The sequence below is a fragment of the Manacus candei genome, unplaced genomic scaffold (assembly GCF_025592945.1).
Source record: "Manacus candei isolate 608988 ecotype Guabito, Panama unplaced genomic scaffold, ASM2559294v1 h1tg000015l, whole genome shotgun sequence".
NCBI lineage: Eukaryota > Metazoa > Chordata > Aves > Passeriformes > Pipridae > Manacus > Manacus candei.
Window position 1 is genome coordinate 10,078,725 of NW_026138063.1, and position 15,832 is coordinate 10,094,556.

Sequence of the window (15,832 nt, forward strand, 5' to 3'; positions counted from 1 at the left end):
GTTCAGTTTAATCCTGGATATATCCCCTCTGGTGCAGTGGGACACAGTGCATATACAGGCACCACTGTACAACAAGTCAGAGCTTAAAAACATCAACACAATATAAAAGTTCCACATAAAAGTTGTCTGCTTCAGTAAATATTTTTTGCTAGAGTTAATTGTAAGTGAGCCAGGAAGCAGCAATTCTGGCATAAAAGTGCTTCATATCATGCATTCATGATGTCAACTACAAGGCATATTTGCAAAATATTCAATGTCATCTCTTTGTGCTGATCTCTCTACTCACTTTCTAAAAATCTCTCATTACCACTTATGCCTGTAAAACTGGTCTTTTCTTCTGACCGAGGCTCTTTCAATGGGAGCTATATAATCAATGTCTATTGTCAGATCTAAAACTGTGGGATTTAGGAGACAAAAAGCATGAAATACCATAGAGAATATTGAATTACACCAGTTGACATATTCTTGAACACACTACCTCATGGGTGCCCTCCTAATACAAGGAACTGCTCTCTTAGATGTGAAATAAGCTTATAGGCACATTGGAAAGCATTTTATATTGTCAATACTTGTTCACAATAGACAATTAACAGGTCATACACCTCAAAAGTAACCTGTCTTGACAGCAGTTCTCACACCATAGTTTATCTTACACAATACAAGTCTTTCAAATTATCATACCTACCCCTAGACTGTTTTCTTCTTATTTATTTGTATTCATTTTCCTTAGCATTTTTTGTAAGTATAAAGAGTTAATTCTGTTTAAACAAAACTGTTTTCCCAGTCAAAACCTAACATCTTGTACCTGAATGTGCAATGAAATCACAAATCATTTTCCTTGCTTTCCTCAGCACCTTCCTCCATTAGAGGAAAACAGGAAAGAAAGTGCAATTCTTTTAATGCAAAAGAAATGATAGAGCCCTTGAAGATGAGGAGGTCAAACAGAGAACAGTTGTGAGAAAAGAGCAGGACATTAGGGGTATATAGATGTATATAAAGGCTCTCTGCTTCTCAACAAAGTCCTTTTTACCCACCTCTTTGTTGACTTAGGAAAACGTGCTCCACTCAAAATCTAACTAAAGGATATGTAATTGGTAAAGATACATGCACCACCCTTCCACACAAATAAAACTTCTTGGGAAGGTGAGACTTTGCAAGCTTCTATAAATTTCAAACTGCAGAAACTTCAACTGGAAAAACATTCAGATATTTACAAATCAGTCAGATCAAGCAGGATAAAATCCTGTTAATTCCCAATTCGTTTTTTAGGCCGGCAGATGGAGCACAGCAAAGCATTTAATATGGTTTGCCTCTGCAGTCTACCTACACCAGAAAGGCACCAGAGAGTGAGCCAGGCCCTACACTGGAGCTCTGAGGGCAGCACCACTGAGCTGGAGAGACTTGTCACTTTGCTGATCAGACTCAGTTAATCAGTCTGGAACCTGCTCAGGGAGAAGGAAGCTCTCAGGGTTTCTGGGTTTCTGGGAAAGCAATAAGGATAAAGTTGCATCAGGTTCAATAAGGCTAAACAGAAACGTGAAAAGTTTTTGGGAGGCTAGTTTGTCCTTCACTGCGTTATCATTTCACAATCTGACTATGGCCAGTACTACTGATAAGCAGAAAGAATGGAACCATGTTACAGGCAGATGTTTCCTTTCTTCATTTTCATCTACATTATTGCCTTAAATATCTGCATTATTGCCATTAGTCATAAGTAAGCTAATCTGTATCCATCTAGTGTGGCACAATGAGTAAGGCACTGTCTTGGGTTTCAGGAGATACCCTGCTAGTCCTGATTCACCCACCAACTGCAGGCAAATCAAAACACATCATTTCATGTCTCTAGGCCTCAATTTTTCTCATCTGGAAAGCAGATGCAGGCATCAATCTCTCGAATAAGCTGGGATTTGAGATCTACCAATGAATGGCAGGGTGGAAGAGCTAAAAATTATTATTTTGCTATTAAACAATTGAATGCCTATGGCACAGCCACCACAGACAGAAAAACAACAGACCTAGTAGCTCCTCTTCACTATCAGTTTTCTTAGATTACAAGATTTATTTCCTCAGCATTTTCTTCCAAGCCCTTTCCCCAGTCTTACCTTTCCTGGAACAGATTAAATATTACTTTAACCTTTTGAGAAACAGTATTCCTTAAATTACCAGTGAAAGACAGCATGTGAAGAACATGAAGCAAACATGTTCCCATGTCCCAGCGTGTCCCAGCGCTCAAAGACTTTATCTTGAACAAAATACTTTTCATGCAAAACCTATCTTGAGACAGAATCATTTGTCACAATTGAAACACATGCAGAAGCTCAGTGTCTAAAGGAAAGGGAAAGAAACACAAGAAAACAACAGCCCAAGCACAGCTCATTCTGGTAGGATCATGGGGTATGACTTATGTTTGTGTTGGTTCTTGCCAAAGCCAAACCAGGTGCCACATGAAGTCAAATAATTCTGTCACGATGCACATTAGCCACAGATGGCAGCCCTTCATTTTTGAACAAAGCGAGGCATGAATATGAACAGCATGGAATAAACCAAAGAAGTTCAAAGGGAAAGAAAAAAAAATCAATATTTATAAAAGAAAACAGATGCATTTCATGTGCAAGCCAAGACCACAATTTGATTTTATCGAATACTGTAGCCCTGTATTCAAACCAACTCCCCTTTGCTATTTGATGTATATATTCATAATATGCTGAAGGTGAAGCTGAAAGCCAGATTCTGTCTTCAGTTCCCATTCTGAAAATGTGCTATAAGAATTCCGTGTAAATTCAATGCAGATTCCAAATTAATAGTCAAAGATAAGTGATGAATATGTGATGAATAAAACCAAAATTTGAGCAAATTTCTACATATTAAAACTCACAAATTTATGTTGAGCTCATTTGTTACATGCTAATAACAAGACTGCTCCACGTGTAGTCTATGAGGGATTAGACTCTGAGCTTGTGTAACCTGGCAGGTCTTCTGGGGCTATGCAAAGTTATTTCATAAGAAGATCTGCAAATGTTTTTCATTTTTTTTCTTACTTATACTAGAGATATGCTGTTATGAAAACTTCCCACTTGCCATATAAAACAGGTTCTCTAAGACATCTGAAGTGTACATAAAAAAGTCACACTAATACTGGGTGATAATGTAATGAGTAGACAAAATGACAGAAAAAAAGTATAAAATACTATATATAAACAGTGAGAGGAGCTGACAGCTATCCATGTATTCAAGAAACACTTCAGAATTAGAGTCAGACAGCTTCACAGAAATTTTATAAACAACTCTACACTGTAAGTTATTACATTTTACATTGTATAAAGTTACATTTAACTAAGACTTTATACTAATCTGTATAAGGGAAAAACTTTTTTTTAGCAGAGATAATTTCATTCATAACTGCTCATCTGTAATCAACTTTTCTCAGTATCAAACCCCAGACTTATGTGAGGGAACAAAATCCTGAAGATCAAGGGAAAGGTGTCTGTTATGAACATTCATGTCATCAGTAGGAACAGGTTGATTGACACAGGTGATCTTTTACCATAGGTGAATAGTATTCTCTGCATCAAGATAAAAGAATCACATAAGGAATTGTCTATTGCATTCAATACTTCTATGACTATTTCTCAAAACAAAATGTTGTTTTAAGGAGAAAGTTGAATGCCCACACAGGTTTACTGTAATTCCAGGTGATGAATATGTTGGAAAAATAGGTAGTCTTTCTTGAAAGGCAAAATCTTGTTTTACCTGAAGAAAGCAATAAAAATATAAATATGCATTATTTTAAGCTGACTGACATTTTTCAGAATTGGTGTCAATCACTTTCATGAATTGATTACATACTGAGTTACTTAGAAGCAAACTCATTTCCTTTCTTCACAAAGAATGCACTGAATATGGGCAAAATTAGATACTTATGGTGTACTTGTAGTATTGCCAGAATATGAACTTCCATCTGGGTTACAGAAGTCACAGGCAGTACACAGAATATAATTTTGCATTTTCAGTTTTCAAGGAAAAAAGATCCATTTTAATTGTATGAAAGAATTTTATAACCTTTACTAGGGAAAGAAAGTTTGACTTTTGGAATTAAAAATACAAACACGTAGAACACGATACCCCTCTGAAGAGCACAACTCAACTTGCTGTATTACCTTGAGCAATAATATTTATTTGCTTTGTCAAAGGTGTTGTGGGATCAGCTGGTGTTGGCACACATCAGGGACATTGTATGCTATGTACAGATGATGACATGGAAGAAACAATTGTTTTCTGCATGCTATAGGAAGCTGTAAAGTTTAATGTAAAATCTGTGGGCAAAGCTGCTCTTCTGTTGACATGCTGCATTATGTATATTATGAAGAACATCTATTCCATTCCCCATGCAGAAATTCCAAGCCTTGCACAGTTTTTGGCTCTTCATAAACCATACAGTTAGTGTCATGACAAGTTAAAATGCAGAGAAAATTGTTCCACATTGTGAAACGAAGAGAAATACAGAGCATGAAAGATTGAGCAGGCAACGTGAAAGGATATAAAGATATAGACACTTACATATCCGTCATCACAAGGGCTCATAGAGTAATATCCCTTTATGGGCAAACAGGCACACATTAAAATAAAGAAGATTAAAAAAAATAAGTTAACAGAAATAAATCACAGAGAAATGTACAGTCCTAAAAAAAATAACAATAAAAATCAGCTAAAAATTAACAGACTATTAGCTTTGAAAAGAAAAGTATAGTCACCTCCTAATCCTCATCCTGGTATGTCTTAGAATTGAAACTGGTGTGTCTCTCTTGTGATATATTTACAAGTTTCTCCTCTCAACACCTGGCAAACATACCTAGTATGCATATTATTCCACTGTAATCATTAGTTAGAACAGCTACATATGAAGCACTGACACATGTATGTGAATATATGGCTTGTACTGTTCAGTGAGGCAGCTCAGAGGGAGATACCAATGAACATTTTATCAATCAGATCTCGGGTTCTGAGAAAGCAGCTGCCAGTATTCTCCATACTTGCTTTGACTGGTTTTTCTGATCAGCACATAACAAAAGCCAAGACAGACAATTTAAGGTGTTTGAGCAACATTAGCAATTCCTCATCTCAAAAAGCTCCAAGGATAAACTAAGAAAAACTGGAAGTTTTTAGTATCTGTGGAAGGAAGCCTAAGATGTTGTTACTAAAATAAACGATGGTGATAATTCATGGTTCAAGTAGTTTAGTACAGAATATGTCATGTTCTCTTTAATTAGACTAAAACACTTAGAACAGCTTTGTATCTGAAAAGAACAGTCTTAATTCAAAATAAAAGTACACAGTTCAACACAATGAAATAAGACCAACACTAATTACCTTTGCTTCCAATCTTTTTGTGCAAACCTGCCAGTACTTACTTTAGAGGACATTTTTGTGCAGATGAATAAGCACATAAACACTGTATTTATGAGGCTGTTCTTTAACAGACATATACATAAGAAGACATAAGAAACCTGCCACTCTTCACCGTGAGCAGAAAATAAAGTTCTTACTATTCTTTACCAATTTTAAAAATCTTGGACATTATTCTTTTTATTACTCTGACACTTAGAATTCCCTGATGCAAATGAATATTTTAACTTCTATGGTGCCATACACACATATAGGCAGTTCCTGGCGAAGACAATTTAAAATTCAATTTAAGACAAAGGACAGCATTGATGGAGACCAAGAAGTGAGCAAAAGAAACCAGGAGATAACCTGTATCGTGATGAAAGACATTTCAACACATGCATGACCTGAGCCAGTGAAAATGGACATAGGCATCTGGACAAAGACTACATTAAAGGTAAGTTTTAACAATAAAGGAAACCACAAAAGGTTGGACCAAACAAACTTTAAAAGTCCCTTCCAACCTGAGCTATTCCATGATTTGAGGACAGTAACAGGAAAAGTTTGTGGAAACCCCTACTGGTGGCAACATCTCACCTTTCGAGATGAAGAATTCATGTAAATAAAAAACCCAGCAGCAACTTGTGAAAAAGGCATCATATACTGTATCAGCAGAAAAAAGAACTTCTTGCTTACATAAAGAGAGAGTTTGTTTCTTCATTTCCATACATAAATGGCAACACATAAAAATCATCCCATGGACAGGGATGCAGAAGACTCATATATTTCATCCTAAGGAAAGTTCACTTAGCGTAGATGCAGTTTGCTGCAATGCAGACATTATTTTTAAATGAAAGAGGGTACATCCACATCATGCCTGGTGAATCCACTTTAAGTGGTTGAAAGTGATTAAAAACTCAAACTAAAAACCTTCAGTTACCCTGATCCTGGGTTTCATGGGGTCTCCTGGTGCAGAAAACCTTCACGAGTAAGAAGCTGAACACCTGCCACAAACTATTATGGTTTGATGGCATATGCACAGCTGCAGTAGAAAGGGTGTTTGAGGACAAAAGCACAGAGCACAAGAAAAACAGGAGCCTGTGCTAGTCATTACAGTTATCCCAAGAATTAAAATAAAATTTCCTCTTGGTTTACAATTTGTAAATGACAGTTTCACTTTACAGAGTAGCTGGTGATTTTGTTCAGTGACAGAACTTCAAAAAAAAAAAACCAACAAAAGAGACCTAAAACTTGCAAGGGACATTAATTCACCTAATTGTAGTTACAGGTAAATATAATCAGACTGAATAGCAGCAAAAAACATAATGGGCATTTATTCTATTCCATGACACAGGTGCAATATATGCAAACATCTACACAGCTTTCAGGTCACAGAAAGATTCCCCATTGGTTAACACACACCTCTACTATTGACAGAAACTGTGTATCTGAAGAAACAATTCCAGTTTGCCCTTCAATCCAAAGTTTAGAAAATCTTATTACCTTATCACTAATCCAAGAAATTCCAGGAAGGTGTACATCTTACTTCAATCCAAAAAGGTTCTTTCTGGGTTTAAGACTTGAACCCATGCTACTTTTGATAGGGAGTGAATGTGCTAGGTTTGTGGTAAAAAGTCAGAATCCTCTTGGCTTTATGATGTGTAATGAACAGAAAAAGCCCACAACCCATGCTTCTTGTCCACCAGACAAATCACTACCAGAAAGGTAAAAAAAAATAAATTAAACCACCAAGTCTCCAGAGTACGAAAGATATAAGAAACTGTGATAGAATACTGTAGTTGAAACTATTCAAATCTACCACCACCTACATCAGTCCCCTGTCCTACTGGATATCAGAAAGTTGGGAATCCAATTAAACCTTTAAATAAATGTTTCCTCAGCTTGTCAGGCCTGGTGCTCTGGCCTCCTATTCTTAAACCCAGACCGTTTGCTCTGACAATTCTCTCAGGTTTCTTATCTCCCAGTTCAGGACCATATATGCCAAATGACATGATGGAAGGTGGTGATAACATTCAACTGCAGCTAGGAAAAAAGCCTTATGGTAAAACAGGGCTTTAGAGAGGCCTTGGAAACATCTCCCAGCTGTAATACAGTTCTGTGGCCTCTCTCCCACTGTGTGCAGCAGATGCATCCTGTTAATGGATTGTGGGTCAGGCTCACGAGCTGACCCAGGAGGTCAGAGAGATGGCAAGAGACATGGAGTTGCACTGCAAAAGAATGAGATCCAAGCCAGATCATCAGAGAGCACAAAGCTGACATCAGAAGCCCTTGCTAAGTAAGAGTTCACAGTGTGATTACAATGGAAAATTCTTTTGCTTATTAGTGCCTCAGGTCTTAAAGCCAGTGCAGTTAGTAAGACTTGCTTCTGGGATTTGTCCTCCTGATACAAATTTCTTCCAGTATGAAAGGACTGGCCTTCAGTCATGGTGGGGGGCAAACCAGGAAGCTGATGTTTGTACAGTAACAGCACACATTAATAACTGATACATGTCACCTTTATTGTAATTTCAAAACCTGAGACCTCAAGGCTTTCTATTACACAATACTGCTCTCCTGACATTAAAAATTGAGCACAATGCATTGGGGAAAAAAATCAAGTTTGCATACAAATAATGCTACCAAGGATATAATCTAAAGTATTCTCCTTAATTTCCTTGGGCAATTGTTCATTTTGGTTAACAGCACTCATATAATGCTCCTTCCCTGTATAACTTCAAACTACCAGTGTAGTGTAGCTGATTAAAAAAAATCACTGTAGAGCTCAAGAACAGATCTCAGAGAATGCTGCAGTTTTAGCATTTTCTGCTCTCAGAACCTGCCCCAAAACCTGGATTGTGCCCTCAGTTGTACCAGTATGGCTGACTGTAAACTCAAGCACCTCGTCTTTCCAAACTATGTAATGCACATTTACTCATTCCCTAAATAACAGAGACAGGAATTTAAGGCTGCATGACAGCACCACAAAAAAGTAATTTCCTTGCTAATGATTTTCTATTCTGCTCATCTATTTAGAGACATTGATCCACCAGAACCAACTTATTTAAGGGTCTGGCCCTGACACTGGTGATGTCAAGTGAGAGAGGATCAAATCCTGAATACCCAAGGTAAAGTGGGGAAAAAAAGCCAAACAACAAACCACCATATTTAATGCCTGTCAAAACTCTTCAGACAATTACTTTTTCAAAAAAACCTCTCACTCATCTTGCCTATACAGAGACCTAATGGTAAGGATGAGCAAACAAGTTGCCCCTCTGCAAGTTTCTTCCCTTTGCAATTATACAGGTGACTGTCCCTTACAGCAGAGGGTGGTTTGTGAAATGGAGTAGCTGGAAGGACCATACTCCAGTGTCTCTAAGTATTTATGAGCAAAAAGTGAGGGAACCTTCCAACACAAATCCAGCACAGATGCTGTGAACTTGTGCTACTGCTTAGTCTGGGTCACGGTGCCTCCAGCTTTATTCCAAAACTTATGCAAAAACCTGAAACCACTTAAGGGTAGAACAATAACATCTGAGTGTATAACAATGAAGTATTTGAATCCCTGAAGAAAAAGTAATGAGATGGCTTAGTGGCCTAGTGGCAAGCAGTCAGAATTTTAGTCCATCTCATCTGGCTTCCTGGATCAACAGTCAGGGAGTGGCTAGAAATCTTTTGAGATTATGAGAAAGGAGTTTCATTTTTGTTCTCATAAGATAGGCTATATGTATGTTTTTCTTCTTACACTTATTTGTGTTTCTACATGTTTGCTATTCGTGTATAAAACCAGAACTCTTTACTTTGGAAATAAATGAAGAAATTACCATCAAACAAGAATAAGATGAGGAAACCTGATTATGACACAGAGAATGTCTATATGCAAAGACTGTGATCAGCCCTCCAAAACTTGGCTAAATGCCTCAGACAGCCTGTGGGGATCTGCTTATAGAAATGACATTAGATTTCAACCACAGTAGCTACTATAACCTCATTGTCAAGGAGTGACCTGAAACAGTCAAGAAACCCGTAATCTAAACAGTCTCAGTGCTATAACTGGACTGGTCCTTCACCAGAGAGCTTGGATGGCACAGCAACTACCTCAAACAGTGTGGGTAAAGGAGCCACAGAGTCACACAGAAATAGTTATGCTAGTAAAGCCTAGTATAAAAATAGATACAACTGTGCTAGAAAAACACAGCTTTACTCAGTTTAACCTGGCTAATTTGGGACAAAAGAGAGGCAAAGATTTACCTCCAGCAGGAAAAAAAATCCACCACTGACACATCGTCTTTCTCTAACCTATCTGCACAGCTGGAGACTGTGTTAAAGTGGCTGGAGTGGCTTAAGTACAGTGGAAAAGGTGCTTTCAGAGAAGAAAGGCTTTTAGAGACACTTTCAGAACAGCAGAAATAATGATGCACAAGATCAATAATCATTTCACAGAGGAGAATCTCTCAGTAGAAGCAAACAGAAGTGTGGCTGTAAGAGAGTGAGTGGTCACCTAATGCTGTCAGGCAGCATCAACCACTCCTCGTGAATGGTAACTTTTGTCTACCTTGTTCTTAAAAACCTCCAGTGACAGAGATTCTGGCTGAAATACTGATCATACTCTGCCGCCCACAGACTTCTTCAATGATTATTTATCGTTCTTAAAACTCTTAAAAGTCTCTTTTTTCACACAGAAGGAAACATGCCTATGCCCAAACACTAAACCATATCAGGACAGATGTTTATGCTAAAATAGCTATGTGATAGGTGTACAGAAAAACATGCAGCCTAGCAGTAACCCAGCCAGCTTTTGTCAGAGAAGACACAGGTTCAGCCACTCTGCACTCTCTGCAGAGTAGATAAAGAAACAAGTCAGCACCTTAAATGAGGGTGACACTCTTCCCTCTGGCCCCTTCCCAAAAGGGTTCAGGAGACTGAGGGATCAATTTATGATAGAAAGAAAAAAATAATGAGCAAAACCTTGGGCAAATGGAGCACCTTGAAAGCACAGGAGAAAAAGAAAAGTCTTAATCCAAGCAGAGAGCAGGAACAGAGAGAAGAGGGCACATGGCTGTACAGAATGGATTATCTCAGTACATGGAAGGGGAGACACATACAACCCCAACATCAGATGGCAAAAATACAGAAGACTACTGGGGTACCTAGTGCATTGTCTCAGAAATAAATCTGAGCAGAGAGGAATTGCAGATAGCCCATAATGTTGAGGTACCAGACAAACAGATCCTAGATCCTTCTTCAAACCCTGGAGTAGCAGCTTTTGCAGATTGCATAAGAAAGCACCTCCTAAATTCATGGCAAGTCAGAGAGAGGAGTTTTGACCATTAACAGGGAAGTGAAGGCATTTAAAACAGCGTGAAGAACAACAAGGAATAATATTGATATCTGAAAATATTAGTATGTAGCAAAGAAAAGGGAACATTTTTATTATCTCCTTATCTTTCTGTAACAGATTTCCAAGAGGAACAAAATGTACCCATAGTGTCATTCTTATTAGAAATCTTGGCTAGAATAAGGAATTTTATTTTCTTCTGCTTTTCCTTTGACTCTTCACCAAGCTCTCCTACTACAAATACACATGAACACCTGCCACAGCAAAAACAACAAGCAGAGTTCATGATTTTGGCTTGTCTTTGTAAAACAGTGGCACACAATATTTTATTATTAAAATATTTTAATGTAGTTTTACTATTAACACTTATTTGAATAATTTGAACAAGCTAGGTATAAAAAAAGGTTGTAGCACTGAATTGCTCTTCTGCTATCATTAAGTCATTTAGAATCTCACAGGAATGGTTTCATAGATGCTAGAAACTATCCTAAACTGGTTCTGCTGCTGAAGAATAACCCTAAAGCTCCTTCCCTGCTCAGGCAGAAGAGATTGAGCAGAATATTAATGAGCAAGGTATAGTGCAGTCATCTGAAAAGAAACCGGAGGCTGGTGAAGTGGGGAAAAAACAACCCCAGGGATCCTGAGTTGCTTATCAATAAGATCAAAGATTCTAAGATAGGATGTTAAAAGTCCATCATGTAGATCAATAAGGTGGCTATGGTATATCTTCTAACTGCTCATCTAACAACTGGCTCTTACTGAAGAGGGAAGTCCTCCCTTCCTCCTCTTTTCTTCATTTGCTCTCATGATCCTGTGTGATGCTTCTCCTTTAGCTGGCTAAGCCAATTCTCTCTAGGGTTATAGGAACATCACTGACAGCAGAAAGGAACAGAGCATGAGTCCAGAGCTGAGCAACCACTCCTCCTTTTAGCTAAATTAAATTGGCTAATATGTGCCATCAAACCCACTCAGAACATTAGCTTTAGGGTTTATTTTTGTTTTTTTTTAAAACATTCAGTTACCATTTTAACAGATACAAGTTTTACTGTCCTCACAACAACAGAATTAAATATACTTATGCAGCTACGAATGCATAACCATGTCATTCACCAGCAGCTGAGATCAACAAAACGTTATGTATTGCCAGGTTCTTATATTAGCTTGAACACATTATGTCTTGTCTTTACCATCTCACATTTATTGTTCAATATGCAGCTTAAGTAGTATTGTCTATTGAGATAGTTACTGTAAAAATCCCAAACATTATTACTTACAGTTCCAGGCCTTGTGAAGTCAATACTGTGTGCTACACTTTGTCTCATCTGATTGCTGAACAAGCGAACACAAACACTTTGAAGATACTCTGGCGTGATCTAAAAATTAGGAAACAAAGCAAGAACAGGATTATGTAAAACTTACACCTTCTACCAGACAAGTATTTCTGTATTAGAGGTTGTTTGGTTGATTTTTTTAAAGAGAGTAAGAAATCACACACTTGAGACTCATTGACATGAGCACAAGGAATATACTGCAACTACTGTTCCATTCAGAAATTAAAATAACTGTAAATTCCCTTTATCTGGGAATTGTTATGCTATTAACAAGACTAATGCTAAACACTTTCAGAGAGTCTAGAAAAAAACTAGAATTTGTCACACCTATGTTTCCATACAGATTCTCCTCAACCAAAAGGTTCCAAATCAAATCAAATTCAAAAATGAAGCAGTTTTGTGCTTTAAACAATCATATGTTGATGTGTTGTCTAGCTAGAGAGCAGAACTTACATAACTGTCTTGTACAGCAGAGAGAATAAATATCAATTACACAGTACAACACTTTGTGTTTCAATGCAAAGAGAATAAATATGAATTACACAGTACAGCACTTTGCATTTCAATGCAAAACATCTCAGTGGATTTAGGGTTTTGCTTTGGGAAATCTACACCACAATAGAACAGCCTGATTTCAGAACAGTTATTAACTTCCCCAGAACAGAGGCAAGAGCATCGAGATTATAGAAATACAAATGGGGACACTTCTGATATTCCCAGACCTACAGGAAGACGACAAAACCCTTCAAATTCAGAATGCTGCAGCTTCAACATGACTTTATTCAGTATCCAGCTCCACTCTGGATTCAGGAATGACACAAACTAAGATTCATAACAGAAGAGCACCCTCAGCTGGACACACTTGGGAAGGATTAAATGACTGCCCCGCACGAGGCTTACAAAGGAAATTAAAACAAGCATCTGCAACAAAACAGCACCAGCGCCTGGTTCCTCCCCCACAGAAGGTAACTGGATATCACCCTGGAGAGCACTGAGGTGTGCAATGGGAAGCAGCAAATGAATGACTATGTGTTTATTGTTTCTGAAGTCCATGTGAGCAGATACCTTCCCTAATCTGCTGTAAAGCATAATCCACACCTACAGGCAAATTCTTCCCTGCAGTAATACGTGAGCAGTCAGTGATCCCAGATGCACAGTAGCAAACCACAAGACTTTCCTGCTGATGGCAGAAGGACAGTACATATTGACTTTTCAGTAGGCAGCACAGGAAACCCCAGGTCATTCTTCCTGCTAACAATTCACAGCTCCTTTAAAACCATCTAGAGGCCACTAACATCTGCTGTAAGAATAACCTTCAGGTTACACAGAAGTTATAGTACAGAGGCACACTCGAGGAGAAGGAAGCACAACAGAGGAAACATACGATAAACTTCGTATAAAAAATACCCATAAGAAAATTGTACCTTCTTCAGTCACATACGTGTGGCCCATTTCACATGGTAACTCATTCTCTCCTACCCCAGTTCCCTTTATCAATTAAATTAACAAGTTCAGCTTAGCAAAACAGAGAGTAAGGCTTTTCCTCACCAAAATTTTGGATGAGAAGATTGTTTCCAGCACCATGGAACTTAAACCAGACCTGACAGAAGTTTTAAACACACAACAACTGTTGATGGGTTGGACTGCAGTCAGTAGTCACAGAAATAACCTCTAATCACTGCTGATGCCACAGCTCAAAAGGGGACTCTCATAAGAGATCTGAGGTGTCCTGTGAGATGGTGATTAGTTTTTTCAAGATTTCTGAGCCAGCACAATTCAACTCATCTTTTGCACTACATTTATCCTTCCACACAGGGTCAAAGGAAGAACCTCTCATCTAAAGTGCTGTGTTTCATCAGTAAAGAGCCACAGCACTAATAGAAATTCTCATAACTACAAAGCTTAATTCACATTTTGATCTCCATTTTCCAGGGGGTGTGGAAGCAAGCACCCATCTGAGTCATTACTTACCATCTTGCCATTGACTGTAGCCTCCAAAGAATCCACCAGCTCTGCAGTGACTCCAATGAGATTGTGGTAGTCTGCTTGCATTTTGTTAAATCGTTTCAGGTAGGTCATGGTCCTGTGCTCAGACTCCACTAACTGTTGATGAAGATGTTGCAACATTTCTGTCAAGAGAATAATCAAAAGAGAAGTAGCATCACCTTTTCAAACAAAAGGACAAAAGAACCCACAGGCATTTTTACTGCTCTGAAGGCACAACTTTGACTTCCGAGGTGTGGAATTTCACTGCAAGGATAATTCAGCACCTCTAGTGTGATTCCATTTCATCACAACAGTTACAAGTATTTATTAAGCCTTAATCACCAAAGAAACAACTGATTCCCAGTTACAGCAGTAACATAACCATTAGACAGTGAACAGCACTGAACACATTTGTGAAGAAGACACTGGTTTAAAGGTCTGTTACTAGGAGAAGTTCCAGGTTATCCATGACAAAACGAGGCTCTGGGCATCGAATCAGAAGAACAAATGACAACACACAGCTGATTAACCAGACTTGCTGTCTGCAGAGCAGTCATGCACTATCTGTGACATTCACTGAAGTAACACAGGGTAGAAAACATTATCATGACCAGCAACTGGAAAGGTCAAGTAGCCACTCCAAAGGTAAAACACCAAAACAGGAGAAGGACACTACCCTGAGATTCAAGCCACTGTTTGCTAGATTACACCATGAGGTTGGGTGTTCTATCCAGTTAATGTATAGGAATTGGTATTTAGGTTATGTAGTGCTTTATTTATTGTAAAGACTAAGTCTTCGATTTTTTTGGGGAAAATAGTACAATTCACAGAACAAAAGAACCCCAAATCCAACACAAAAGCATTCAAGTTATCCAATTCCTCATCTGCTATTTCCTTCAACTGAATTCACTGAAGTTGCAGGGAATTCTCTACTTCAAAAAATTTTTCAGGTGACTCTGGTTGATGGTAAGCTGTATCAGTCACTTTTAGTACCTTCAGTTTCTGAAAATAACTCAAATTGGTCTTTTTTCAATAAATAAATTATTAATAATAGCTGTTACATTTCTGACACATTTTGTTCCTTCAGGTTCAATTACTTTACAGACCAAAGCAAACTGAGTATCAGAATCTGTACCCTCCACCCCAGTGTCAGACTCATCCAAATCAGTTCTACATGGAACTCAGCCATGGAATCTGGAGCTGTGTACCACAGTGCACATCTCTGTGACTAGACAAAACTGTGAAGGGAGGTACAATAATCCTATTGTTACTGCTGATGTTTTGTATTTTGCTAGAACATTATGTTTTAAATTAGGTTGCTGAGAAGCCAGTATTGCTTTAGTGTTTTGAAAATGGCATCAGGCCCATTTGCAAACAGAGGGAATATTTACCATAGGATTTTCTGTGAAACAATGGGCAGGAATCAGCTTGACTCCAGAGTTTCAGACAGAAGTAGAATTCCTTCTCACAGATTTAAAAAAAATTTGGGTGAGGGTAGAGCATTCCAAACAGCCCAATATGACACAGTTTAGGTCCAAGTAGACCCAAAGGGAAGAAAAACAAAATAGCCAAGATAAAAACTGGAAAACAGAAAAACTAGTTCCTGTTCCTGGCTTTGAACAGATTTTGCCCACGATGTTCTAGGAAACCATTACCCTCTCTCATGATTCACTATCTTTCTCCATAAATATGTAGGTCATATGTCCCTGGAACACCAAAGTATTAGGAAACATAACTGATGTAAATAGAAATCTGGGATCCTCATTTCTAAGTAGTGCAAAGTTTCACTGCACAGTTA

General features: G+C 38.1%; 1 protein-coding gene across 7 annotated transcripts in view; it reads right to left on the minus strand.

Annotated features, from left to right (window-relative positions):
- Positions 1-15,832, minus strand: part of ARMC9 (armadillo repeat containing 9) — a 66,561-nt gene that overhangs the window by 38,384 nt on the left and 12,345 nt on the right. For 4 of the 7 annotated variants that reach the window (XM_051781639.1, XM_051781638.1, XM_051781641.1 and 1 more), the window contains 3 exons: positions 14,020-14,177; positions 11,992-12,090; positions 4,558-4,593 (listed from right to left, as the gene is read on the minus strand). In XM_051781639.1, coding sequence (XP_051637599.1) covers positions 4,558-4,593; positions 11,992-12,090; positions 14,020-14,177 — 293 coding nt within the window. The remainder of the gene's footprint in view (positions 1-4,557; positions 4,594-11,991; positions 12,091-14,019; positions 14,178-15,832) is intronic. The other 3 variants (XM_051781642.1, XM_051781640.1, XM_051781643.1) reach the window with 1 other exon arrangement.